Source organism: Rhinolophus sinicus, linkage group LG16 (assembly GCF_036562045.2).
Source record: "Rhinolophus sinicus isolate RSC01 linkage group LG16, ASM3656204v1, whole genome shotgun sequence".
Lineage (NCBI taxonomy): Eukaryota > Metazoa > Chordata > Mammalia > Chiroptera > Rhinolophidae > Rhinolophus > Rhinolophus sinicus.
In genome coordinates, this window is record NC_133765.1 from 16,811,849 (window position 1) to 16,839,073 (window position 27,225).

General features: G+C 52.7%; 1 protein-coding gene across 4 annotated transcripts; it reads left to right on the forward strand.

The window, feature by feature from the left end:
* Positions 1-27,099, forward strand: PPIL2 (peptidylprolyl isomerase like 2). Of its 4 annotated transcripts, none has more exons than XM_074321769.1 (21): positions 1-143; positions 1,842-1,891; positions 5,162-5,207; positions 7,395-7,457; positions 8,472-8,523; positions 10,032-10,083; positions 10,805-10,896; positions 11,734-11,823; positions 12,820-12,895; positions 13,636-13,796; positions 14,853-14,928; positions 15,554-15,660; positions 16,039-16,128; positions 16,440-16,473; positions 17,092-17,209; positions 21,357-21,413; positions 22,094-22,166; positions 22,279-22,341; positions 22,490-22,629; positions 22,876-22,998; positions 23,913-27,099. In XM_074321769.1, exons 1-20 carry the CDS (start codon positions 112-114, stop codon positions 22,970-22,972), a joined length of 1,569 nt encoding a protein of 522 aa, XP_074177870.1. In that variant the 5' UTR covers positions 1-111; the 3' UTR covers positions 22,973-22,998; positions 23,913-27,099. The 4 variants fall into 4 exon arrangements, with proteins under 4 accessions (XP_074177870.1, XP_074177869.1, XP_074177867.1 ...); XM_074321768.1 differs by lacking the exon at positions 23,913-27,099 and adding an exon at positions 23,580-23,873; XM_074321766.1 differs by lacking the exon at positions 23,913-27,099 and adding an exon at positions 23,621-23,873.
* Positions 27,100-27,225: the final 126 nt, after the last annotated feature.

Genomic DNA, 27,225 nt, shown 5'->3' on the forward strand with positions numbered 1-27,225 from the left:
GCTTCCGGGACGGACCCGGAAGTAGTTATGGAGCTCCGCTGAGACACCGCGGACTGAGTTGTCTGTTGTTTTTCTGCGCTCCCGGCTCCTGCCACTGCCTCTGCCGCCGCCATGGGGAAGCGACAGCATCAGAAGGACAAGATGTAAGTTGAGCCTCAGCCGGCAGCGAGGCCCACTCTGCCTCAGTCTTCGCCTGTCCCGCACTCAGCGCCGCCCCCCTTTCTCCCTCAGAGCTGGTCCCCAGGGTCCCTCTCTGATGTCGTTTCCTCCAGGACGCCGCCGCTTCTTACCCAGCCGCCGAGGTCTCTCGAAATCCCGGCTCTAATGTACCGCAGGTGTCCTCACCTGAGCGCGGCCCTCCCACCGCTTCGGCGCCGCGCGGGCACCGTCCCTGCGACTTAGCTTTTGTCCCGGACCGCCCGCCTGTCCACCCGCGAGTTCTGCTCCCGAATTAATTCCTCTCTCTTCACCTCCAGTCTCTCGCTGTGTGCTGGTTCGCGGCGATCAGCCGACACACATGCTACAGAATCTTCCCGTTTAAAACGAACTAACCTTGCCCGAATTCCCTTCCAGTTGCCACCATGTTTCTTAACGTGAAAGACCTGTATCTACTTGCTGTTTTCTGCTGTCTCTTGAAACCGCTCCAGTCAGGCTTTCGCCCCTTTGTACTACTCTTATCAGGATCCCAGTAACTTCTCTGTTGCTAAATCGAGTGGTCAATTCTCAGTCCTCTGTTTGTGGGCCTTGTCAACAGCAGTTGACCACCCCTCTCCTTTGGAAGCCCATTTGGTAGCTGCTCTTTAATTCCAGTCTACCTCAGTGGCTTCTCTTTTCTCAGACTCCTGTGCTGGATCCTCCCCTCTCCCAGAACTCATAGGTCGACATCCCCCTGGTGTTGTCTCCGTTTACATTCTCCCTGGGTGATCTCTCCAGTCTTGCAGTAGTCAGCTGCTTACTCCACATCTCCACTTGGAGGTCTGACAGGCGTCTCAAATTTAATATGCCCCAAACTCTTGATTTTCAGCGCCAGAGCCTGCCCCTCCGCCACCTTCCCTATCTCAGTGGTCACATAGCTACTCAGTTTGTCAGGTCAGAAGTCTGGGAGTTAGCCTTGTTGCCTCTTTCCCTCAGCTCTCTCTTCCTCTAGTCCATCTTAAGTCCTGCTGGCTCTTCCAGAAACTGACCATTCTGGTCCACCAATTTCCACATAGGTGGAGTTTATGCCAACTCCTTCTTGGACCGTTGTAGTCACTGGATTTCTGCTGCCTCTTTTGCTTGTCCCTTTACGCGCAGCAGTCAGTGATGCTTTGAGGACAGACGGTAGATCCTATCAAGGCCTTGCCCCAAACCCTCCAACAGCTTTCCATCCCACAAATCCAGTCCTTACACGGCCTGCCAGGCCCCCCGTGATCAGACCACTGTGACCTGTTTCTTCATCTGCTGCCACATGCCTCCATGCACACTCTTTTTCAGTGACTTTGCCCTTGTTTGGGAACACAACAGCTTTTTGTGCCTCAGGGCTTTTATGCACGCTAGGCCTGCTTGCTCCCTCGGCCTGGAAAGCTCTTCTCCCACATCTTCACAGGGCTAGCTCCTTCTCATCACTAACCCACCTATTAGTTTTAGTTCATTTCCTTCAGAGCAAAGCACGACTGTTTGTATTTGTTTACCAATTTGTGTATCCCCAGGTCTGTTTTTGTTTATCATTGTGTGCCTGACATAGAGTAGGTGTTTAATAGGCATTTGCTGAATGATTGAAATGATTCAGTTATCCATTACTTCCAGAAACTCTGTCCTCTCTATAAAGAGGATGGTAGTACAATTCTCTCTCTCTTTTTCAGGTACATTACCTGTGCTGAATATACTCATTTTTATGGTGGCAAAAAACCAGGTAAGGCATAAAATCCTTCTGTTCCCCTCAGTATGTGTGGGGGTGTAATTAAAAAATGATATCCTCACTATACAATGAACCTGTAAAAATGAACAATTAACAAGAATATGGACACTTATAGAGACACATGGGCTGTGGACACAGAAAATTCAGAAAAGAAGAAATACACTAAACATATGAGAAACGGTTTAATTTTAGTGGTGGGTTTTTTGTTTTGTTTTTTAACATGGGTTAAAATAACGTTCTTTTCTCTATCAAATTAATGCAGGCAGGCATACCTTGCTTTACTGTGCTTTGAAGATATTGCGTTTTTGAGCAAGTCTATGGGTGCTGTTTTTCCAACTGCATTTGTTCACTCCCTGTCTCTGTGTCACATTTTGGTAATTCTCACAATACTTCTAACTTTTTCATTATTATATTTGTTATGGTGATCTGTGATCAGTGATCTTTGATGTCACTATTATAATTGTTTTGAGGCACTGTGAACCATGCCCGCATAAAATGGCAAACTTAATAAATGTTGTGTGCTCTGACTGCTCCACCAACTGGCCTTTCTCCATTTCTTTCCCTCTCTTTGGGCCTCCCTGTTCCCTGAGACACAATAGTTTTGAAATTAGACCAATTAATAACCCTACAATGGCCTCTAAATGTTCCAATAAAAGGAAGAGCTGCATGTCTCTCACTTTAAATTAAAATCTAGAAATGGTTAAGTTTAGTGAGGAAGGCAGGTGGAAAGACGAGATAGGCCGAAAGCTAAGCCTCTTGCACCAATTAGCTAAGTTGTGAATGCAACAAAAAGGAAATGAAAAGTGCTACTTCAGCCAACACACAAATAAGAAAGCAAAGCAGCCTTATTGCTGATAGGGAAAAAGTTTTAGTGGTCTGGATAGAAGATCAAACCAGCCACAACATTCTCTTAAGCCAAAGTTTAATCCAGAGCAAGTCCCTAACTGTCTTCAATTCTTTGAAGGCTGAGAGGGTAAAGAAGCTGTAGAAGAAAAGATGGAAGCTAGCAAAGGTTGGTTCATGAGGTTTAAGGAAAGAAGCTGTCTCCATAACATAAAAGTGCAGGGTAAAGTAGCAAGTCCTAACTAATGTGAAAGTTGCAAGAAGGTATCCAGAGATCTAGCTAAGATAATTAATAAAGGTGACTTCATACACTGAACAACAGATTTTTTTTTTTTTTTTAAATTGGGGAAGGGGAACAGGATTTTATTCGGGAACACTGTGTACTTCCAGGACTTTTTTCCAAGTCAATTTGTTGTCCTTTTGATCTTAGTTGTGGAGGGTGCGGTTCAGCTTCAAGTTGTTGTCCTTTCAGTCTTAGTTATGGAGGGCTCAGCTTAGCTCCAGGTCCAGTTGCCGTTGCTAGTTGCAGGGGGCACAGCCCGCCATCCCTTGTGGGACTCAAGGAATCAAAGTGGCAACCTTGTGGTTGAGAGGACACGCTCCAACCAACTGAGCCATCCGGGAGCTCAGTGGCAGCTCAGCTCAAGGTGCCGTGTTCAATTTTTAGTTGCAGGGTGCGGAGCCCACCATCCCTAGCGGGACTTGAGGAGTTGAACTGGCAACCTTGTGGTTGAGAGCCCACTGGCCCATGTGGGAATCGAACGGGCAGCCTTCGGAGTCAGGAGCATGGAGCTCTAACTGCCTGAGCCACCGGGCCGGCCCCAGATTTTTGATTGTAGATGAAACAACTTTATATTGGAAGAAGATGCCATCTGGGATTTTCATAGCTAGAGAGAAGCCAGTGCCTGACTTCATCACTTCAAGGGACAGGTTGACTCTCTTGGTAGGGACTTATGCAGCTGGTACTTTAAGTTGAAGTTGGTGCTCATTTACCATTCCAGAAATCCTAGGATCCTTAAGAATTATGCTAAATCTACTCTGCCTCTGTTCTATAAATGGAACAACAAAGCCTGGATGATAGCACATCTGTTTACGACATGGTTTACTGAATATTAGAAGCCCACTGTTGAGACTCGCTGCTCAAAAGAAAAGATTCCTTTCAAAATATTACTGCTCATTCACAATGCGCTTGGTCACCCAAGAGAATGAAATTAATGTCGTTTTCATGCCTGCTAACAACATCCATTCTGCAGTGCATCGATCAGGGAGTCATTTCAACTTTTAAGTCTTATTATTTAAGAAATACATTTCGTAAGGCTATCGCTGCTATAGCCTTACGAAATGTATTGGGGATTCCTCTGATAGATCTGGGCAAAGTAAATTGAAAACCTTCTGGAAAGGATTTACCATTCCAGATGCCATTAATAACAGTTGTGATTCATGGGAAGAGGTCAAAATATCAACATTAATAGGCATTTCAAAGAAGTTGATTCCAATCCTTACAGATGATTTTGAGAGGTTCAAGACTTTAGTGGAGGAAATAACTGCAGATGTGGTAAAAATAGCAAGAAAACTAGAAATAGAAATGGATCCTGAAGATCTGACTAAATTACTATAATCTTATAAAACTTTAATGGATGAGAAGTTGCTTTTTGAGATGGATTCTACTGGTGACGATGCTGTGAAGATTGTTGAAATGATAACAAAGGATTTAGAATTTTACATAAATTTAGTGATAAAGCAGCAGTGGGGTTTGAGAGGATTGAACTCCGATTTTGAAAGCTCTGTGGGTAAATGCTATCAAACAGTATCACATGCTACAGAGAAATTGTTCGTGAAAGGGAGTCAATCAATGCAACACAACTTCACTGTTGTCTTATTTTAAGAAATTGCCACAGCCCCCCAACCTTCAGCAACCACCCCGCTGATCAGTCAGCAGCGATCAACACTGAGGCACAACCCTTGATCAGCAAAAACATTACAACTCACTGAAGGCCCAGATGATGGTTAGCATTTTTTAGCGATGAAGTATTATTTAATTAAAGTACGTGCAGTACATTTTTTTAGACATAATGCTATTGCACATTTAATACAGTATAGTATAAACATAACTTTTGCATGCACTGGGAAACCCCAAAATTCGTGTGACTTAGTTCATTGTGATATTTGCTTTATTGTGGTCTGGAGCCGAACCCTCAGTATCTCCGAGTTATGCCTGTATGTGCTTTTTCCTCTTAAATTCTTAACTGATATACCCTATGTGTTTTGGTTCTATCTATTGAAAGGTTTTTAATTCACAGCAATTGCTGCACTAGGTAATTTACATGAACTTTTTATTAAAATGTCATTGAATTGTTGGAACACATAATGTGAAATTTTTTACAGAATAAACTTTCTGTCTTTTATTTTCATTTTAAACAGATATCCCACAAACAAATTTTCGTCGTTTACCTTTTGACCACTGCAGGTAAGAGTTTTGAGAGTTTAATCTTTCCCTTGTAATAATTCTCTCATACTTAGTTATTTGGCAATGAATCTAATCCTTGGAGATGCAGATGTGGGTTCTGTCTGCATTCCCCCACCCAGCTCGTCCCTGAATTGGGAGAAGGTGACCCAGCAATGATATGAACTAATGATTATTTTCCGCTTATTCTGTCTGTGTTTATGTGCATGGTCTTTTTCACCCCATTTTTACCTTCTAAGGTAGGTAGACTCTGACGTTAAGCATATTTTACAGTTGAGAGAATCCGTGCTTAGAAGAGTGAAGTTCCTTGCCCAGGTGTCCCATCCAGGAAGTGGTCCCACTGAGGCTTGAACCCAGTGGTCTACTCCAGGCCAGTGCCTTTCACGCTGTGCTTTTGGTCCAGAGTCTAAGTAGTAACAGTAGCAGCAATAGTCATGGTACCGTGAGCCCCTTCTCCCTTCCCCGAGAACGCAGCTCACTGCTAGGGGTAGGGAGGCACCCAGCTGCAGAGCCAGTCAAATGCTTCTTCCCACCCCAGTTGGTATGTGTATGAACAGCAGGTGGGTCTTTTGGAAAAGTGGGGCTAGGACTAATGAACCCCAACACATTGGGGGTGGTGGGGGTGGGCAGGGCTGGTGATCCCCTTGGGCCTGCGTTTCCCCAAACTCAAGCCATGGTCATCTCTGCCCTGGACACATGCATGTCTTTATGGCCTCCTCCCCCAGCCCCCCAAGTTCTGCTTCCATAGGTCGGGGGAGCCTTGAGAGCTGACAGAGCTCTCCTGGTGACCCAGCACGCCAGCTGAGGCAGGTCAGCCAGATAACAGGGCCGGTGAGGGTGCAGGGAAGGCCGAGGGGTTCAGCCGCTGGATCTGCCCAGGCGCCCCCGGGAGGCTCCCACGCAGTATGTGTGTGAGGGCTTTTCCTGCAGATGCACTTGCTCAGGGAGGGTGAACAAGTGAGGCCCAGGTGTCATTGGTTGGATTTCTCCCCACCCCCACCAGGCTTTGTCATCAGCCTCATGACAATGTCTTACTCGGATTGGGTATGGATTAGTTTTATGGAAATACTTCCATCCTTTGTTCCCAGTTCTCTAAGAAGACTCTGATCTGTGTCTCGCCCATTTGAACTACCTTGGGCTCTGGGTAACCGTGGGCTTTGAGAATTTGCCCTTTAGCTCCCCAGAGGATGCATGTACATTTCTTGCTGCTTGGAACCTGCTAGGATGACAGGTCCTGCTCTGGTCAGTCCTCAGCCCAACCGCAGCGCCACTAGGTCAGAGAGGGAGGTGGTGAGGTTGCCCCATGAAGGCAGCATGTGGGAGGTAACCTCCATACTGCCAGGCTGTCCAGGTCCTGGGGACCTGTGCTCACCAAACTTACAGGTGACCAGTGTATAAACAAGCCAGCTCATCCAGTGTTCTTGATGGTTAGTGACAGAAACCCTATGCAAGAAAAAAAGGTACTGGCTTAAGGAAATCTACCAGCTACAGTCTCCCTTCATTTGTGGACTCTGCTTTTCCTAAGGAAACCCTTTGCGAGGTGGCAAACGGCCTGTGGCAGTCTGGGCCTCTGTAGGCCCCTCTACCCCGCCATCCACATATCAGAATTTACCCAGGGCTCCCAGGGACTCAGGTCTTGCCTGAGTTACATGCCCCCCTCTTGGAGAAATGTGGGGAGAACTGGGTTCACACTCTGTGGTCAGGAGCAGGCAGGGCACCCCCAGACCATGAGAGCCCCACTAAAGTCTCTTGAGATGGGAGAGGACAGTTCTCAGTAGAAAAATGTGGCCTGGTCATGCCTGCTAGGTGAGGTTTTGGGGAGCGAATTCCAGTCCTGCCTCACCTAGGCCACCTCCAGGGACCTCTTTTGGGCTTGACTGTGATTACCTGTGTATTACGTGTCACAGCAGAGGGTGTGAGGAGGACCAGGTTACTCTTGTCCCAAAGTCCCCTCACCACCTCTTGGAGCCCTTGCCTTGTACTTACCGGTTTGTACTGGGAGCTCCTGAGGGGGCAGGGATGTGGGAGTCACCTCCGTGCGGGCACCCACCCCCGGCTGTGGAGGAGAGCGCCAGAATTGTTGAAGGAATGACTGAATGAGGGAGGGGCCGAGGGAGAAGTCACAGGGGCCCCGTGGGAGTGACCTGGCCAGCCCACTGCATGACCGGGAGTGACCGTGTCCTTTCTCAGTCTCTCTCTGCAGCCCTTCACCTACCCGGTCTGCACCCCGGAAGGCGTTGTCTTCGACTTGCTGTGAGTTGTTTCTTAACTTTTGAGCTAACACACGGGGTGAGGTTGTTGACACCCACTCAGGAAGGGAATGTGGGGCACGCTGGAGGATTTGCGGTTCCAGGCAGTGCCAAGCCAGGCCATGCTGAGGTCCCGGCAGCCTCGAGAGCCCTGGGTGGGCCTCTGGGGGACCCAGGAGGGACTGCCAGGGCCTCAGAGAGGAGGAGGAAGCAACGCTGCTGTGATCTGGGGCGGGCAGCTTTGCGGACTGCGCTACTGTCCTCCTGGCGTGGCACTGACCTCCCGCTGTGTGGGTCCTAGTGTTCTGATGGGCACCTGTGTACCTGTTTTGGAATGTTAATGAACTGAGTACTTTTGACTTTATGAAAGCAGAGCCCTGATCAGGCTGCATACTTTTCCAGTGCAGTATTTTGAAACATTATGCTCAGTTTTATGTTCCCACAGAAGTTAGCTTATGTAATTTTCTCATGGTTCAGACTTATTTTAGAAAAATTGGAAAATACTGTAAAAGGAAAGGAAAAATTTCCCATAATTGCACTAACTGGGATAACCACTGTCAATGCTTATACTCGTCTTGTTTGTGAGTTTATTTGTGGTGACATGGTTGAGATAATGCCATGAAGATAGTTCTGAATCCATTCTCTACTCAGTCATGATGGGAGCTTTTCCCCCATGTCATTCAGAAGTCTCTGGAAGTTATAATTTTGATGATGGCCCAGTGTCTCATTGTATGGACACAGCAACATTTATGTACGTCTTTTTTTTGCTGGTTTGTGTTGTTTATACGTAACGGCAATAAAAACCCTGAACATACTTAGAAGCCTTTGGATCCAGAAATATCCCCTCCTTCCTTTGACAAGGTAAGGCGCGCAACTGCTTGGCTCCTGTGAGCAGATGTGAGGCAGGTGAAGCCCCTTCACGTCTGTCCCCGGAAGCAGCCTCCTGGACTGTGGGTGGGTGCTGTCGCCACCAGGCTACACCCGCCCCCACGCTGATACTGTGTTCTCTTCCCTTCAGGAACATCGTCCCGTGGCTTAAGAAGTATGGGACCAACCCCAGCAATGGCGAGGTAGGTGCTGTGCAGGAATTTAAACGATGCGGCTGAACGCTGTCCTCTCACCTCTCCTTTGGTTCTGTGGTTTTCGTGTACACACGAGCGTGGGAGAAGACCATTCATGTGGCACAGTGAAGGGACTGTCTGCCCCTCTCCACACCCATTCCTTTCCAGAAATGTCCCCTACGAGTGCACCTTTGTGTGCAGGCGTCCATCATCTTCCCTTGGGCCGCAGGTGCCGTCCCATGCGTGCACCCCTCTGTACCTTGCTTTCGCTCCCCAGTGTGTCAGAGATCCGAGTTTGGCAGTGCAGACAGCCCTGCCTCGTCCTGTGGTGCCTGTGTACGCCCTCTTGTGGGGGCCTGCAGGGGATCAGAAGTGGCCTGCTGTTGCAAACAGCGGTCGGTTGGGAGCACCCTTGTACACACTTCTCTAGGCTTTCACTGAGCGTTCTCCCGGGACTGCTGGGTATGGGGAGGTGCGGTTTTGGGTCTGGTCGCTGGCAGATTTCCGTCTTAAGTTACACCTGTTTCAACTCCTAACAGCAGTGTGTGAAAGAAAATGCCTGTTTCCCCATACCCTTGGCAACATGGGATAGCATCTGTTTCTTTGTGTTTTTTGCTACTTGTGGGCAAAAATATTGTTTTAATTTGTATTTTTATTGTGAGTTAGGTTAAGCAGCTTTTTATGTGTCGTGCATTCAGGCCCAGTGTCACAGGTTCTGTGCTGCTCAGGAAGAGATCCCCGGGGTCAAGTTCTAGCTTATTGTCCTTTTCTCCCCACTCTGCATGCCTTCGCCATAAACCCCCTGTGTGCCCACAGGTCTTGATCATCCCTGTGTTCTCCTGGTCCCTTTACTTCTCAGAGGTCTCTCTCCTTCCCTCGTGCTGCAGCTTGGGCCCGTTTCTTTATTTATTCAGTTGCCCTCATTCATTCCGCTGAGGCCTCCACACCTGGATGGCTTCTTTCCTCTGGCTGCCTGGACTTTGTTTCATTGTGAAGTTTCCTGTAGAACAGGTATATTTCAGACACATTATAGAAACATTGAAAAAGAGAGGATCCCATCACAGTTGCTCTTAACATTTGGGTGCGTTTATTCCTGTTCCCCCTACTTTTTAGAGTTTTATCCTTCTTAAATAGTCATATGACAGAAGAATGAGGTAAACACCACCCAGTTTTTAATTTCAGAAATAATCAGTGCTTGCTATAAAACTGTGTGAACATCACAGAGTGTATAAACAAAGCTTTCCCTTGGCCACGGCCTCCAGCCTGGGTCCTACTCCTGTGTCCAGGGTTGGTTTGCTGGCTCAGAAGCTGGGGTTCGTTGTGCAGCCCCCTTATCCAGGTTGATTGTTGTGTCTTGGGACCTCCAGGTCACCACCTGCGCCTTACCCTCTTGCCTACAGCTGCGGAGGCTTGGACAGTCAGGGATTTTTCCATTTCGTCTGTGACACCCAGCCTCAGCAGTTCTTCATATCAGCCACTTCTTCGTTATTATTAATTATTAATTCTACTTCTTTTAGAAACTGGATGGGCGGTCCCTGATCAAGCTTAACTTTGCAAAGAACAGCGAAGGTAAGGGATGTCTTCTACAGCGGACTCAAGGCCTGGCCTGCAGAACCCAGCCGCTGCCTCTCACCAGGTTCTCTGCAGAACCAATCCTTTCTGATCAGGCTGGACACTTGCTTTTAATTTCTCAAAGACGTAATGTAATTTTTCCTTAAAGGTCCAGGTAGTTTCTATAGGTGATGGTGGAGGGGAAAATCCTTGGGTTTTGGGTACTTCTTCCCACAGAAGCAGTCGGGCCATGTGGGCCTTTGGTGGCCTCTGTGGGCACAGGTGGGCCATGTGGCTCTGGTCTGCTCGTGGCTGGAGGCAGAAGCTGTGCAGGCTGCGGCCCAGGGCGGGCAGCCGGGCAGTGGGTGTGGGGTAGCTGACAGATTTGCCAGGTGGCTCTTGGGCTGGTCTTCTCCTCACCACTGATCATACAGCCCCAGGACTGCCCCAGGGCAGGGGCAGGAAGCAGGAGTTTGTTGCAATAACCCAGGAGACAGGGTGAGGAGTGTCACAGGGTGTGAGGGGGAGGAAGAGGCTGGGGCAGTGGTCAGCAGCGACGGGCTGCGGGCTGATGGAGCGGACACCTGTGAGCAGGAGTTTCCTAGGGGGTATTGGAGGCGGGGCTCGAGCAGGCGGCTGCGCCCCTGGGCCCCTGCAGTGGGCCTGCTGACGCAGGGCTCCGCCTCCGTTGAGCTGACCTGGGGCCTGGTTCCAACTTGCTTCTGTGCCTTCTCGCTAGACAAGTACCACTGCCCAGTGCTCTTCACCGTGTTCACCAACAACACCCACATCGTGGCCATCAGGACCAGCGGGAACGTCTACGCCTACGAGGTGGGTTCTCGGGGCCTGTGTGGCATCAGGCTCTTCAGGGCTGTGCTCTGGGGAACCCTGGGCTGGGCAGCGGGCACAGCTGGTCTCCATGGAGCTGACATTCTGAGAGCTGCTGGCACAGTCCAGGAAAGGCGGGGCCTTGCTGTGGCCTCCGCACCTGAAACCCAGGTAGTTCTTTTGTACCCAGGGATCCTCACAGGATCTTGTGCAGACTTACGGGCCAGGCCCTGGGAGGGAGCCTGTGCCCTGAGGGCAAGCTCCAGCGCTTCGAGGGGAGAGCTGAGCCCCAGCTCCTGGCGGAGTCCCCAGGAGGACTGGATGCGGGCTGCGGGGTGGGTGTGGGGAAGAGGAGACCCGGTTTCCACAGCAGCCCTCCTGCCCTGGGTGTACCGGCGGAGGGCACAGACAGCAGGGCTGTGGGCCCCACATTTTGGGAAAGTCCTCCCTGAGCTGTTTTCATGCCTGTCCCTGGCTGTTGGTAGGGTCTGGGTGGCCAGTGCTGCCCTAATGACTCGGAGTGACGTGTGCCTGAAGCGGGCATGAATGGAAGGGGGCTTGGTAAAGATGGGCGGCCTCGTTGAGCTTGTTTGCTGATGTGTAAGACGTGTGTCATATGCGTGTCCTGTGAGGAGCCTTGCTCAGAGGGAGGAATTAGAGTCTTTGGGGCTCAGCAAGCCCCACCCCCAGTGGCTGGGCTGTTGCTATGAGCCTGTGGTGGGTACATGGTTGTCCCATCCTTTTCCTGACTGCTGGAATGGTGCCGTCGCCTGGACTCATGGGCTCCCAGGGCCGGGTTGGGGACAGGCATTGTAACAGCTGGCTTCCCCTTGGCTCTAGGCAGTGGAGCAGCTAAATATCAAGGCCAAGAACTTTCGAGATCTGCTGACCGACGAGCCCTTCTCCCAGCAGGACATCATCACCCTCCAGGTGGGTGTCCCTTCCCACTATTGTTCTCAGGAGGGACCACCCCGAGGACCTTGGCATGGCTCCCCTCTGCCAACCCCACCTCTCTATCCAGGCTCGGTGGCCTCCTTGCCACCTGACTGGTTGCAGTTCCCCCGCTGCTATTGGCAGTGCCCCCATCTCCTGCCCTCCCTGTGCTCAGTCACCTGGGCCTTTGCACATGCCACTTCCTCAGTCTGGCTCTCAGATCTCCCCCTTTGATGCCTGTCCCCTCTTGTGTCAGGGCCCCTCATCTCTGCCCCCAGTGCCATCTTGGCATCCGAGCGGCCCCTTTTGCAGTCCTGACTCTCCTCCCACCCCTGAGAGTGGGGGCTGGTGTGTGATCTGTACCCCAGTGTTGGGCATAGGGCACCCCTGTAGGTGTCAGAGAACCCTGAGTGAGTTAATGAAAAACATGGACTGAGAAAATCTGGAGGCTGTTCCCTTCTGTGGCTTGTCGCATTGTAATGGGAGGTCAGCGTATGTTCCCTCCAAAGGGGTGGGCTTGCTGTCCCCAGGGCCCGAGCACTGTGGGGTCTGTGCCTGGCAGCCAGGCTGAAGGGAGTGCAGGGCTGCATGTGGGAGGCCTTAAGGTGGGCGCCCCATGCCTGCCCACGTCCCCTCCAGAAGACTCCATCCGTCCTGTGGCTGCATAACAAGGGATGCGTGTCAGCTGTGTGCTGTAGAGAAACGGATGCAGATTGGTGGGCAGCTCGCCATTGGTGCCACTGTCCCCACCCCACTGCTGCTCGTGGCTCTGCCTGGGGCAGAGCCCTCCCCCCACTCCTGGTGCCCCTGTTGCCTGCTCAACCCTCAAGGCCTCCGGGCAGCCACAGGACAGACGGCATCTCTCCCCTCCTGGCCACAGGACCCTCATGCTACCTGTCCATGCTTTGCTGCCTGAAGCAACCACGTGGCCACAGCCCAGGACCCACCTATGGTGCTGGGCTCACTCTGCTGCGCCTCTTCTTTTTGTTGCAGGACCCCACCAATTTGGACAAATTCAACGTCTCCAACTTCTTTCATGTTAAGAATAACATGAAAATGACAGATCCAGGTACGTACGGCCAGAGCTGGTGCGGGGGCCAGAGTTGGAGGGAATAGGTCAGTGCTCCCTGGGCGAAGCCCCTCCTTCCTGGGGCCAGTCTCGCTCACGCCTAGGTAGCTCTGGAATTTCCTGAGCTGATGTTCCCCTTCTCTTGTGCTGAAGTTGACAGGACTACCCTGGCCAACACCCACCTACAGGGGTGTAACGTGGGTGCCAGCTGGGCCTTTACACCCAGGTGCCCACAGCCTCGTGGGGGAGGCCTGGCCGCTGCCTCTTCCCCACTCACGACTCAGCTCCAGGGGCCCTCAGGTGTCTGGATGGGGCCCTGTCCTCGCTCCTGAGAATTGTCTCTGTTCCCACTGCAGGGACACGTGGGTAGGCAGGTAGGCGGGTCCCGTGAGGGGTGGTGAATGTGGGTACTGCTTAGCTGGCCGGTCACCACCACTGGGATCCGGTGGTGCCGGCTGGTTTCTAGACACTATTGGGGAACAGAGACCGAAGCCGACTCCAGCGGGAGCCATGCGGGTAGACTGCTGCCCTGCCGGGCTGCTTCCTCGCGCTCTCCCTCCACAGGTGCCTCCCTGCGTTTGTAGCAACTACTGTACAAGGTGTCACTGTGAGGGAGGCTGGCCGATGTCCTGGCCTCGGGGCTCCCGCTGTTGCAGTTGGCTCTGGACTCTTGTCCCCGTGACACATCTGGGGACATTCCTGGGTGTTCAGCTGCTCAGGGCCACCATGCTGTTTTGTAGATGAAGAAAAGGCCAAACAGGACCCATCGTATTATTTGAAAAACACAAATGCTGAGACTCGAGAGACACTGCAGGAGCTCTACAGGGAGTTCAAAGGGGATGAGGTCCTGGCGGCCACCATGAAAGTCCCGGAGAAGAAGAAGGTGGACAAGTTGAATGCTGTGAGTAGGTGGAGGGCCGCACAGCTGCCAGCTCAGCCACCTTGCCTGTCAGAGTGGTTCTGGGATACATTTGGAGGGGAGGCGACTGGGAGCTCCAGAACTGAGGTGCCCCTGGGGGCCCAGAGGATAGCTGTACTGAGGAGGCTGGGGTTGACAGACAGGTGTGCTGGGGCCACACAGGGAAGGTGGCCCCTGCCGTGGAGGGTCTGCATTGTGCTCTGGCCCAAGCTGGGCAGCCGGGAAGGGACATGCTGGGTGGCCAGCTGCCTGGTGGCTCTGGTGGTACTACGTGACATCGCCTCAGGCATTCGGTCTGTGGGTGGCAGGGAGGGGATGTCCCTTGGGGTGCAGAGTCACTGAGGTACAGAGCTGGTTACTTGGTGCCCAGAGTAAACCCAGAGAGACACGGCAGGGGTGTTTTAGGGGTACTATGGTGCTGAGGGGAGGGAACAAGTGGTGCCTGGGGCTGCGTAGTACCCCCCGCGCCTGGGCAGGCACATTCATTTCTCACAACACCCAGTAGTTGGCCCTGAGGCCTCAGTTAGCAGTGGTGGCACCAGGATTTGTGCCCTGGCCTGTTGGGCCCCAAAGCTGTCCCTTCCCCTCTTCAGGCAGGGCCTGGCGAACTGGGGCTTTGGGGGCAGGGAGGCAAGGCTCTGAGGAAAATTGGCAAAAGTAAGAAAAGAAAGTTTGTTTTGGTGTACTTCCTTCTGGTGGGGAGAAATCCCTCTTTATTTTTTCCCTCTGCCTAGGATAAAAAAATATTTATTGGGGCTTATATTTTCCTGATTAAAAATATAATGTTTATTGTAGCAACTTAAAACCTGTAAAGAGAAACTAGAGTCCCTTGTTCCTTAGGCCCTTAGGGAGAGGCAAGTGTGGGCTGAGCGGTCCTGTCCCCCAGGAGGTTCCTGCTGGTGTCTGTGGGTGGTGGCCAGGGTGCCTTCCTGGAGGAGAGGTGCCAAGCAGGCCCTGAGCACTGGGGACACGTAGCTTCCATGTCCCCCACCAGCCTCTCAGGGCACCACTGATGTGCTGACGTGGTTTTCTTGGCAGGCGCACTACTCCACTGGGAAGGTTAGTGCCTCCTTCACCTCCACCGCCATGGTTCCAGAGACCACGCATGAAGCAGGTAGCTGCCTTCGCTCCTCCATCACCAGTGGAGTTGCTTAATAATGGCTAAGGGAGGCGCCCTGCCCCCCTGCCTTTTCAGCATTGTTCTGTCATGTTGGCTTTGTGGGCTCTTAGGCAGCTCCAGAGTGGTCAGGAGGGTCGGTCCCTCTGAAACTGTGTTTGTGTCTGGGAGGAAGGAGGGTGTAGTGAGGCTAGGCCGGGAGCAGGAGGCCCTCCCCCCACCATGTCCTGCCTGCTGGGACCCCCCACACACACGCATGCTCCTTGGCCTCCACCCTCCACCCAGGCTGCCCACGGGCAACAACCCTCCACCAAGGCTGCCGTTGGCATGGTCCCCAGGCCCTCTTCCTCTGTGTTTCCGGCCCATCAGGCCCCCACCGTCTCGAGGCACCAGCCCTCCCCTCCCCACTCCCCTCCTCAGTCCTCTCCCACCTTGGATGCAGGCTTTTCCAGCACCCCTCCTTGACTGCTGAGCCCCTCTCTACCCCCTCCTCCTGTGCTCAGCCAGGGCAGACCCTTGGGCTCTCCCCAGAGCTGGGGCTATGTTCCTGCCCTCGTGCCTGGCATGGGGTGTGGCTGCCCCCAGGCTGAGAGCAGGCACAGAGCTGGGCCTCTGCTTGCAGCCGCCATTGACGAGGACGTGCTGCGCTACCAGTTTGTGAAGAAGAAGGGCTACGTGCGGCTGCACACCAACAGGGGCGACCTCAATCTGGAGCTGCACTGTGACATGGTGGGTGTGGCAGCCATCCCTCTCCCTGCCCAGGGGACTTCTGGGCTCTTATACGTGGAGCTGCACTTAGGTTGTGCTTGTAGTAGAAAATTGTCTTCTAGAAGGTGTGGCCCCAGAAGGGATCTGGTCAGCCGTGTGCTGCGTTTCCTTGGCCCGAGTCTGGGCAGCTGTGCACACACCCAGCACGCTAGGCGTCGGGCTTCCCCGCCACTCTGCTTGGGACTCCCTGTCGCTCTGGGGCTCAGCGGCTGCAAGTGTCCTTACCATGTCCGGGCCGGGCAGCTGAGCCTCTTCCGCTGCATGAGGAGGGCCCACGTGGCATTCGTGACCCTCTCAGTGGCTGCTACGTGCCTCAGGAGTATCTGGGCTATTTTGCAGACACCAAGAACCTGCGAAAACTTCATCAAGCTATGCAAGAAGCAGTATTACGATGGCACCGTCTTCCACAGATCCATCAGGAACTTTGTGGTGAGTGATGTGGGTCAGCGCTGGCTGCACAAGGCCCGGTGAATCCTGGAAGTGACGCCTGTCATACCTGGGAGCCCCTTCTCCTCGGGCAGGGGACCTGCATGCTCCCCCTTTAGTCCCCAGCCCGGCCACACTGGGCTGTGTAGAGAAGTGGCCTTGGGGGCCTCTGTCCTCACCAGCAGCTCAGACCCCCTTGAGCCCGCCTGGCAGGCGGGGAATTGCTTCCGTCAGTGGGCAGTGTGTGGTGGGCAACCGCCGGAGGGTCGTGAGGTCATGGGGTACAGGTTGCTCACTGGCTTTTGTTCTTGCAGATCCAGGGGGGTGACCCCACCGGCACAGGCACAGGTACGTGCTGGTGCTGGGGCTCCCTGGGCAGCTGTGACTGTCCTGTCAGCTGTGGGGGTAGGTGGGTGGGGGCCATGCCGAGATGTGGAATCTGATAGAACAGCCACCAATGTGCTTTTCGACCTCAGGCATGTCCCTGGTTTGTCATTTTGAGATTGTTGTAAGGCCTGAATGATAGATGGAAGTGGGAGCATGTTGCCTCCACACCACACACCTCCGGGGTACCCACCTTTGTCAGCCGACCAAGGGAGGCTACAGGGAGCCCACAGGGAGGTGTCACCCAGCCCCAGACGTCTAGCTGCCTCCCCGCCGCCTCTCACAGCCCCCCTCAGCCTGTCAGCTGCTTGGGCTCAGACCCTCTCCCTCATCCTGTGTGATGTGAGCGCAGCGACTTAGCCTTCACCTTTTACTCCCTGTCCTCAGGGCCAGGCCCACGCAGGGGTTCCGAGGGGACTGGTGATGAGGCTGCCCTCCCAGGTGCCCCTACCCCAGACACCCCCCGGCATGCCCAGCGCCCCTTGAAACTCAGCAGATCTGCAGAGCTGGACTGTGTCCTGCTGGCTGCGCTTGGCTAGGACCAGCCGTTCTTGCTGCCATCCGTGCTCCTTGCTCTTCCAGGTGGGGAGTCGCACTGGGGAAAACCCTTCAGAGACGAGTTCCGGCCCAACCTCTCGCACACGGGCCGGGGCATCCTCAGCATGGCCAACTCGGGGCCCAACACCAACAAGTCTCAGTTGTGAGTTGCTGGGTCGCCATGGCATGGATATGGGGAGGCGGCTGGGGCTCCCTGCAGGTTCCCTGTCAGCCTTGCCCTGAAGGTCGTGCTTGACCTGAATCCAATCCAGCAGATGTGCAGCACACCCCTGGGTAGGTGGCCCTCACGCGACGTGGCCCAGACCTGCCCAGGCGCGGGCGTGTACACCTCTGTGCACACAGAACAAGGCAGCAGGCAGCACTGCGCCTTGGGGCACGTGCCTGCGAAGGAAGAGATGTCGGGAGTTCCCAGGAGAAGGTGCCACAGGAAGCAGATGTGGGTGTGGGCACGGGTGCCCGGGCCAGGGAGTGGCAGAGAGCAGCTATGCAGGAGGAGCTGGAATCGAGGTCCAGCGTGAGCAGCCATTGGCTGTGGTGTATAGAAATGGAAGGACTTGGTGAGGGAATTGTGCCCTGAACATTGAAATGTCACACTCAGTTTGGTCCTGGTGGGTCCTAGTGGGCGCTGAGGAGGTGGGATGGGCTAGATGTACAGGCCTGGGCGTCCCCATGTCCAGATGTAAAGGCGGGCGCGAGGGGCCCACCAGGAGCAAGTGTGGGGAAAGGAGTGGCTGGCCCCAGCCTGGCGGAGGTGGAGGGGTGTCTGCGAGGCCGTGGGAGGAGTGTTTTGTGAAGGAGCCACAGGCCATGGACCAAGGCAGGGCAGGGGATTGATTTGGGCAACGTGGAGGCCGGTGATGGAGGCCGGTGTGGGTGTTTTGCGGTGGCAGCTTTCTTGGATGTTAGATAGGATTGACCCACAGAAGCATCTGGCTTGGAGGAATTTGGGGGTGTTCCATCTAGTTGGGGGTCTGTCTTATCTCTTAATTGGCCTAGTCATCGTCTCTAGGAGCTTTATGATTTCATCTAAGTTTCATTATTTACAGTTTTGAAAAATCCTTAATTCCTATGTGTACCTTTGTCGACCCTTTAATTTTTGCCCCCTTTTTATTATTAGGTGGTTTGTATTTTTCTTGCTAAGAGCTTTTTAGATAAGTCATCCGTATTCCAAATATTTTTTCCAGATATTTTTATTTGGTTGGAATGATACCACAATATTTTCAAATGTCATATATTCCAGTATCTCTCTCATTTTCAGTTGTACTTAAGGGGGTCTCCCCACTTCAATTGTATGTGGGCTCTCTTGCAATTTTTGGAAGGCTTTACTTTTCTTGGAGGTGGGAAGATTTGATTTCTGTATTACATGTTTACACATTTTTGCATATGAATGTGAACAAAGCATTTTTATTTTCTTCCGGTTGTTCTAACATCACTCCTAGAGTAATCCCTCCTTTTCCCAGTTAAATTGCAGCCTCGCTGTTGACTATGCAGAGTGAGATTGCCCATCTGAGCTCTCTTACCTGTCAAGTTTGACTGGTTGGCTCCAGGCCTCACGGGCACAGGTGGAGCAGGGAGGGGCTGGGACCACTCGGGGCTCTGGGCCGCTCCCGTGGGGACCCTTTTATATCCCACGGTCCCCTAGCTTAGAGGTGACTAGTTTCAGGTGATTTCCCATAAGTCCTGTACTTCCTTAACCAGGGTCCTCCTCCTGAGGGCCCTGCAGAGAAGACACTCCCCCTCAGGCGTGCAAGGGTTCCCAGCTCCTCTCCTCACCAGTATATTCCATTTCCATGTAAATCGGGTTCTCATCCTGGCCTCTATTCTGTCCACTGCCTGTTGGCTCTTCCTGCACCAATATTCTACCTATTTGATTTTATCGGCTCTCTGTAGCAAGTCCTGTAGGCAGGTCCACTCTCGCTGTTTTCACTTTTTGGCTTTACTTGGCTGTTTATTCTCTAATCTGAACTTTAAGATCATTGTATCTAGAGCTTTGAAAATTCTGGTGGGAGTCTAACTGCAATGACATGACATCTATGTTTTGGAAGAGGAGACATGTATACGACATCTTCCACCGAGGAATTTGGCTTGACTTTCCCTGTGGATATGTTTTATATCTTTCAGTGTGATTTTATATTTTTCTTCCCATGGGTCCCAGATAAACCTACTCCTTAAGGGTTTTATAATTTGTGACATTTTTATAAATGGAATTTTTCCCCAATTCTGTTGCTCATATAGAGAACCTGTTTATTTCATATCTAGCCACTTTATCAAATTCTCCTATAATTCCAATAGTTTTTATTAAGAATGTCTTGGGTTTTCTAGATATTCCCACTTATTAGCACAAGGGGGTGTCCCCTCTGTTTTTCTGGTGTGAACCAGTCACCTCACTAGCAGGCCTGTGAGGGAGAGGACATGAGCTTCTTTTCTAAGTGACATGCTGGTTACCCATGTGATCAAATTAGTGTTGCGCCTACGTTTTTAGGAGAGGTTGTAGAATTTCCAGATGCTTTTCTCTTAGCATCTGTTACTATGGTCATATGATTTTCTTTTTCTCCTAGATCTTGTGGATGTAATCTCTGGGTCGACCAGCCTTTCTGTCACGGTTTTGTCCTAGAGTCAACCCGGGCTGGTTCTTGCTGTGCTGTGGTTTTCCACTGGCTACTGTTTTTGACCCTGTGCCACTGTCCTCATACGGGAGCCTGCTCTGGTCTGATCAGGGCTGAGTGTTAGCGGGGTGCAGCCCTTGTGCAGTGGCCTGCTGTGACTTTATGGCCTGGGGTAGTTTAACTTAAACTGGAGACAGCTGCTTGTTAAGTTCGCTGGTCAAGGGCAGCTTGCAGATCATTTGTGCTCATTCTTTAGTCGGGTTCCATTTCAGGGGCCAACCGGGTAGTTTGTATTTTGCCAGAATTTAATTCATCCAAACTTGTTTCCCTGGTGTCTCCCCTGTGCTCACGTCTCCTTTCTCATTCCTGAACACATCTGCATTCCTTTCCTCCTTAATGGTTTATGAAGGGCTTGTCTGTTTTTACTTCTAATTATTTTCAGTTTCCATCTTTAACTTCTTCTTCCTGGTTTCTTTTCTCTTTCTCTCCTTTCTCACTTTCATGTCTTTCTCTATACCAGTGAGGACATTTGAGTCTGTACATGGGAAGGTCATGCGTTTCCCTTTTCTCTGCTTGCTGGTCCTTAGTCATTTCAATTTCTTTCTAGTTCAAAGAACTAATTTTAGACATTATTTACTTTCTGTCATATCTTTGTTTTGCTTTCATTATTTTTCTATTTCCTGCCTTGTTTTTTCCCCCTTCTTCTGCCTCGACTTTGCGCTGTGCAACAGCAGGCAGGACCTCTCCACCTGCACCGCTTCTCTGGGAATGGCTTCGTGCACGGTAACTGCCCCTGGAACAGTTTTTGCCTTCCTCTCATCTGATATCGTCTTCTATCCTTTTAGCCTTTCAGATTCTTAAAGTTTTAGGGCTGTCTTTTTAATGGCACAACCTAGATTTGGTTTATTTTAATTCAACCTGACAACCTTAAGTGCTGTACTTAACTTTCTAGTCAGTACACTGCTATTATCTTAATTTGTACTTTCTGATTACCCTTTTTAAATATTTTATTCCCTCTTTTCCTCTTTCTCTTCATTTGGAAGTTAAATGTTTTACTTCTGGCCTTAAGTCAAGTACATCTATTTAAAATCTGAAGTTACTAGTTAATATGTCTACCTCCCTCCCAGACAAGACCCTTCGTCACCCCCAACCATCCACACGTTAATGTAGTCAGGGATTTTAATTCCATCCATTTTTATACCAAATCAGAAGTGAACATTTTCTAGGTCAGTGTTTCTGTACATGTACCTGCGTCTCAGTGTCTTTATTCCCTTTCCTGCTCATCTCCTTTCTGGTTCAGAGTCCTTGGTCCTTTAGTCGGTCTCTTGATGGAATGGGCTCTGGTCTTCCACTTGGGCCCTCTCCAGAGAAACCTCTGCCTCCAGGCTCTGGGCACAGTATCTGCCCGACAGGAAGTTGGCAGTGGCTGGGCCTGGAGGCAGAGCCTCGCCTGCCCCTTTCTGGTGGCTATGCCCTGGACCTTCTCCTGGGAAGCCGGAGGCCTCGGTGACAGCCTGCCCTGGCAGGGTGTGTGGGCCCAGCACACAATGAGCAGCTTCCCCGAGTGGGATCTGGTTGGTGTGTGTGTGTGTGTGTTCTGGTTTGTGTGTGTCCTTGGGGGCCAAAGCAGGCCAGGCAAGGAAGCGGTCACGCTCTCCCTGACTCTCCTGTCCTCTCCCCCAGCTTTATCACATTCCGTTCCTGCGCTTACCTCGACAAGAAGCACACCATCTTTGGGCGGTAAGAGACGCTGCTGCGTGACGTCTGGGGCGTTGGGAGTGCGGCTTCCTTTCCCAGATGGGGTGTCTCACTGCCTTTCCCCAGGCCTGGACCTCCACTCCTCTGTCCTTGTGACTGTCCCTGTCATGGTCGTGGCTGTGTAGAAGGGGGCCTTCGGGCTTCTCTGGTGGGTGGGGGACGCTGGCTGAGGAGAGGCCCGCTCAGCCCTGCTGGTCGCTGCGCTGCCCAGTCAACCCCTCGGGCTCTCCTTTGGACGGTGCTGAATCCCACGTCTGGGCTGCCTCCTGTCTCTCTCTCTCCATCCTCTTGTCCAGGGGTCAGCAGGCTTTTCCTGTGAAGGCCCAGGTGGTATTTCCAGCTTTGTGGCCCCATGGTCTCCGTGACACTCCTCAGCTCTGTGGTTGTAGCGGAAAAGCAGCCACAGTGCGGAAGCAGTGGGTGTGCTGGGTCCCAATAAAACACTGCCAGTCAGCTCGGCTTCCTCTCTAGGCTCAAAGCCCTGTCCCGGCCTGTGGGTCTTTCTGAATCTAGTCTGTTGGTGCCCTTCGCCTGTGTGGGGCCTTCATGGGCCCGCAGCCTGCGCCCGCTCTCGGCCCCTCTTCCTGGCATGCTGCGGGGGCATGGCCTTTGGGGTGCCCTGGGCTGGGCACATTCATGGGTGCCCTGTCCCTCTGCTGCAGGGTTGTTGGAGGCTTTGACACACTGACAGCCATGGAGAATGTGGAGAGTGACCCCAAAACTGACCGCCCTAAGGTATGCACCCCCGAAGAACACTGTCTGCTCCTCTGGCTAGGTGCTGGGCAGGCACGGGGGTGTGGGCCCTGCTCACTTGCCCCCCCCCCCCCCCCCCCCCCCCCCGCTGTAGGAGGAGATCCGCATAGACTCCACCACGGTGTTTGTGGACCCCTATGAGGAGGCTGACGCTCAGGTGAGGAGGGTGGACCACGTGGGGAGGGGCCCCGGGGCGTCCACCCAGCCGGCCGGGCTTGGGGCTCGGGGACAGGCCGGGCTCGGGGACAGGCCGGGCTCCGGGACAGGCCGGGCTCCGGGACAGCCGCTGTCCTGCTCGGCCTCAGATTGCTGAGGAGCGGAAGAAGACGCAGCTCCAGGAGGCGGCGCCAGAGAGCACAGTGAAGAAAAGCCAGCCCAAGCCAGGGAGCCAGGGCCCCCCCACATACCGCCAAGGGGTGGGCAAGTACATCAACCCGGCAGCCACGTGAGTAGGGTGGGGGCTGGCATCCATTTCCATGGCTCGCCCCACATGCTTACCGATGCCCACAGGTCAGAGCCCGCTGGTGGCGAGGGGAAGGGACACCAGGCACTGGATCAAGCAGTGAGCGGGTGCTGGGGGCCTCAGTCCAGGCTCTGGGACTCTGGGTCGGGGGTAACTTCTAGGCACGTGACTCCTAGCTCGGGGCCTGGTACCCCCACGGCAGCTGGAGTCTGGTTCTTTTCTTCCCAGGAAACGTGTAGCAGAGGAAGAACCGTCAACCAGTACAGCTGTCCCTGTAGCCAAGAAAAAGCCCAGCCGCGGTTTTGGGGATTTCAGCTCATGGTAGCAGCAGGCTTGCTGCTCTGGACCCTGGTAGGGACGCAGGGCTGGGTTGTGCCTGCATAGCCTGCCCTTTGGGCTGCAACTCTAATAAAGTTCCTACCTGTTGCCTGGGTCCCCATTCCTGGCCCCAGGAGCCATGGCCTCCTCATCCTGCACCCAGGGCAGAATGGCCTGGCCCTGTTTCCAGGCCTGGGCCCAGCCAGCGCCCACGTCTTAGACTCCCAGGCACTGGGAGTGGCCCTTAGGCGAGCCTGGGGTGCGGGCCTGTGAGGAGGAGCTGTGTCTGCTGATCCGATCCCGGTTATCTTACGACCACCCACTGCCATCATCTCCTCAACGTGGTCCCTGACCAGTGGTGTCATTTGGGACCCTGTTAGAAACACAGATTCTCAGACCCCATATTTTCTGACCTGGAGGCTGGAGACAGGGCTACAAGGTCTGTGTTTTGACAGCCTCGGGTTTAAGGACCCTGGACTAGAACCTTGATGTTTATTTTCAAAAACCTTTTCTGCTGTCTGTTGCTTGGGTTTGCTGAGTCCAGCCCACCCAGCAAGGAGCATGGGTGGTCACAGCCATGCCCACTGCACACCTGCTCTGGCACACCTGCTCAGGTCAGAGTTCCACCCCAGAACTACCTACCTTTCTGCCGCAGGATGGTGACGAGACCACACGTGGGTGAAGCCAGCTGGCTCCTGCTGTTCCTGATGGACGTGCAGAAGGCCCCGGGGAACTGGCAGGCCCCCCTCGCCCCCACCTCCCTGCCACCCTCAGGGCCTGTGCTTATGCTCAAACACTGACCTTCAGCCCAGCTCTTAGGGTTTCCGGGCCAGTCGCACCAGCATTTCCTAACTTAAAAAGATCCCTTCCCTGACCTTATTTTTCTATAAATGTCTTCAAAAAACTTATTCTTGCTTGCCCGTCCTTGTTTTCCGTTCATTCTGCAGCCTATGCCAGCCTAGCTTCCGTTCTGACCCTGATACCACCACCTCAGCTTGCCCGAAGTGCCTCTGCAGAAGCGTGGGGACAGCTCTCTCCTCCCAGGACGCCCATCTGCTCCAGCCCTGGGGCTCTGAAACGGTCACTGTGCACCCGTCACATCCTCTCTCAATGCCTATGGCCCTCGGGATGGCACAGGCCGCCCCCCACCCCACCCCTCCACACTCAACACACCAAAATTCTAACTTGGCTCGATCCTTGCTTTTTCTTTTCCACCTCACTCTAAACCTCAATTCCACCAAGAAGTCTCCATAGGTCATAATTCCAGAATGTCCCATGGCTCTTTTCCCCTCTGATGCTGAGCTTTAGGCCCAAGCCCTTTGTCTCTCACCTGCCTCTGTCCGTGCCCCTCATGCACGTCCACACAGATGCCATGTCACATTCCCAAAGCTCGCCAGCCTGCTGTCATCTTGCTTCAGGCCAGTCACGGGCTTTTCACTGCACTGAGAACAAGGTCTGCGCCCGCCTACAGCTTGTCTCCCTGCCCAGAACCACCGCCCAGGGACCGGAGCTGCACAGCGTCACTGGCCCTCTGCACCGTTAGCCAGGCCCAGTCCCGCTCTTCTTCACGACCGCCTCCCAGCTATAGACGTCTGAGCGAGAACTCACTTGTGAAAGGCTTACCCGCTGTTTGCACCAAGTCTCCAAAAGCCTGCCTCACGGGAAGAGGGCTGGGCAGAACGGGGGTGAAGGCCCTGGGATGGGGTATAGTGTACCGAGAGTTTCTGGAGTCCTTAGGGGAAGGGGCCTCACCGTTCAGCAGTTCAGAAGCAGGAGGGGAGTGCAGCGTAGCTGCAGCCCCCTAACTGCAGGGGTGGGCTTTTCTTGGGCCACGCTCACAGGCCCCGAACAAGTGGGGAGTCCGGTGGCCGGTGCTGCAGGCCATGTGTGACAGCACAGGACCAAAGCCGCCTATGGAGAGGGGACCCCGCACCCCGAGAGCAGGACACCAGGGCCTTGTCCCTCAGCTTCAGAGCGCCTAAGACAGGTGTGCTACTGAAAAGGAGACATTGGACATGGAAGCTTTATTTGTAAACCTCATACAGACACAGGACCAAATGCTGGACATGGCGGCCAAGGGAGGCTTGTGCACTGGAGCTTGGCAGTCGTTCCGAGGGGCAAACCTCTGGGCCGGCCCAGGCTGCAGCCCCAGGCGCCGATCCACAGCGGGAGGACAGGCCAGCCCAGCGCCTTTGATAAATGAGGGTTTACATTTCTGTGGTCATTTTGGAGCTTTTAAATTGCAGTTTTCCAGATATTAAAACCACTTGGATTTAAGTATCTGGTGAGGTCATCAAGTAAATTGAATGACTTGAAAAATTCCCATTTTTGATCCTTCCTAATATCTGACAGATGCCATCAAGAATAAGCGCTAAGGTATAAAAATACTATATATATAAAATGGCAACAAAATTAAACCACATTTCTAAAGCAAATGTACTGTGCCAGAGGATGCAACGTAGTTTAAGTTAAATGCATTTATAATCCTGGCATCACCTCCCACTCCTCTCAAGGAAAAAAATATTTTAAATAATTTAAATAAAAGTCAGGGTTGATATTTACTGTTTAGGAATTTAAGAGGGTGGAACATTCCAGCACTTTACCAGCACATCATGGTCTTGTGGACGTCCTTCCCTGAAGCCAGCTCATGGTCAGTTCATTTGGTTTCAAAAGGAGCTTGGATTTTGCAAAAGACCAACAAAAGAGTGGTAAGAGTGTTGGCATCAATTACAAAAAACTACAAGTAAGTTCATAGGGCCACTAGGAAAAGGTTTCAATGCCATCACAAGAGACGATACAAAAACCAAAGTGCTCAAAATCGAAGGAGCAGTAAACTTGCCCAGAACATACAAAAGCTTTAAATATAAGTTTAGTATATACAAAAGTCAGTCAAAAGAATTTTAGCAGATTCTTCGGTTTAAGTGAAGATCTTGTGGAGAAGCGCTCCGGAGCCACTGCTCTCAGCGCCTGCCGTCGGAGTCCCACGGCCCCGTTTCCCTGGTCCTCGCCTCCAGATGCGGTACTGAGGTTTGTAGAGGAACCAAGATGAGAAGGGAAATGTCAGTTTAGGCCAACTTTTCAGTGCTTGGTACTCCTCAAGGAAGGTGTCTTTCAGTCCCTTCCACATTTTCACTAAGGACTGAGCCGCAGATGTTTACTGTTCACGTGCCAGCGCGCAAGTGACGCATCTTCAGATTTTGGACCATGGCAGCGAGAGCACCGTGTGAGTGGCTGTGCCACGTGAATGACCCTGCCCTGGAGGCTCGACGGCTGCACAGCCGAACACTAACTTGGATACACGGGGATGAGCTGGGACAGCCTAGATCTGTGGGGACACCAGCTCAGAGAGCAGCAGCCGGCCGGAGTGCCTGCTAAGCGCAGAGGCTTCCAGAGCTGTACAAAGGTCTTGCCTTCACAGTCGAAGGTGTGCGTCAGGGGCTCCTCCGTGCACTAACTTGCCCTGATGTACGTGCCCAGGGCTGCGACGTATCCCACATTCCAAGGCTTTGAATCAGGCAGAGATGGGGCCGAAAGGGACTCGGTGAGTTGCTGAACCAGAACCAGGCAGTTTAGCCCAGTGCCTGCACAGGCAACGGGCTCTAGGTTCAGGGGAGGCGGGAGTCAGGGAAGGGGCCTCCCTTCTCTTATGTCCCCTGCCAACTAACACTCGTTGCCACTGGACTAACCTTGTCTACGGGCAGTTTCAGAGCCGTCCACAGGCTGAGAATCACCTGGGCACCCCGCTCTCCTCTTGGCCTGCCTCCCCCAGGCCCTTTTCCTGCCCCTGGAGCTGGGGTCCCATGAGTCTCATGCCATGGTGACCATACCAAAGGCCTCCCCAGATGCCTGGTGCGCCAGGCCAGGCCCACCAGCTGGCATCGAGTTAGAACAGTGAAAACCAAAACTTATCAGGGGATGTTTTTTGGCCTCCATTCTCTGCAAACTGGCCCAAACCCCTGCATAGTGCCCTACTCCCTGCAGAAGCACGGGTGGATCGGAACTCAGGACTTAGGGGACCTCCTGTGTCAGCCCATGGGAGAGAACCAGGCGGGGCAGGGGGACCCGTCGAACAAACCAAACATCTCATTTACAAAGTTTAAACCTGTCTTGCAACTTTAACCTTTTCTGAAAACATTAAAACAATCTAGCAAATCTCAAGTTTGGAAGTTCGTCCTGTTAGTTTTGGCCTCTTTCATCCGCACAAATAATTATTTTTCTTCAAGTACATCAGAGTAGAAAAGGAAATCTGATTTACTCAGT

Excerpts from the sequence above, each read along its gene's own strand:
- PPIL2 (XM_074321769.1), top strand. The coding sequence starts at position 112 with ATGGGGAAGCGACAGCATCAGAAGGACAAGAT. Across the intron at positions 10,084-10,804 it reads CTTTGCAAAGAACAGCGAAG|ACAAGTACCACTGCCCAGTG; the intron begins GTAAGGGATGTC and ends CCTTCTCGCTAG. Across the intron at positions 22,630-22,875 it reads TACATCAACCCGGCAGCCAC|GAAACGTGTAGCAGAGGAAG; the intron begins GTGAGTAGGGTG and ends TTTTCTTCCCAG.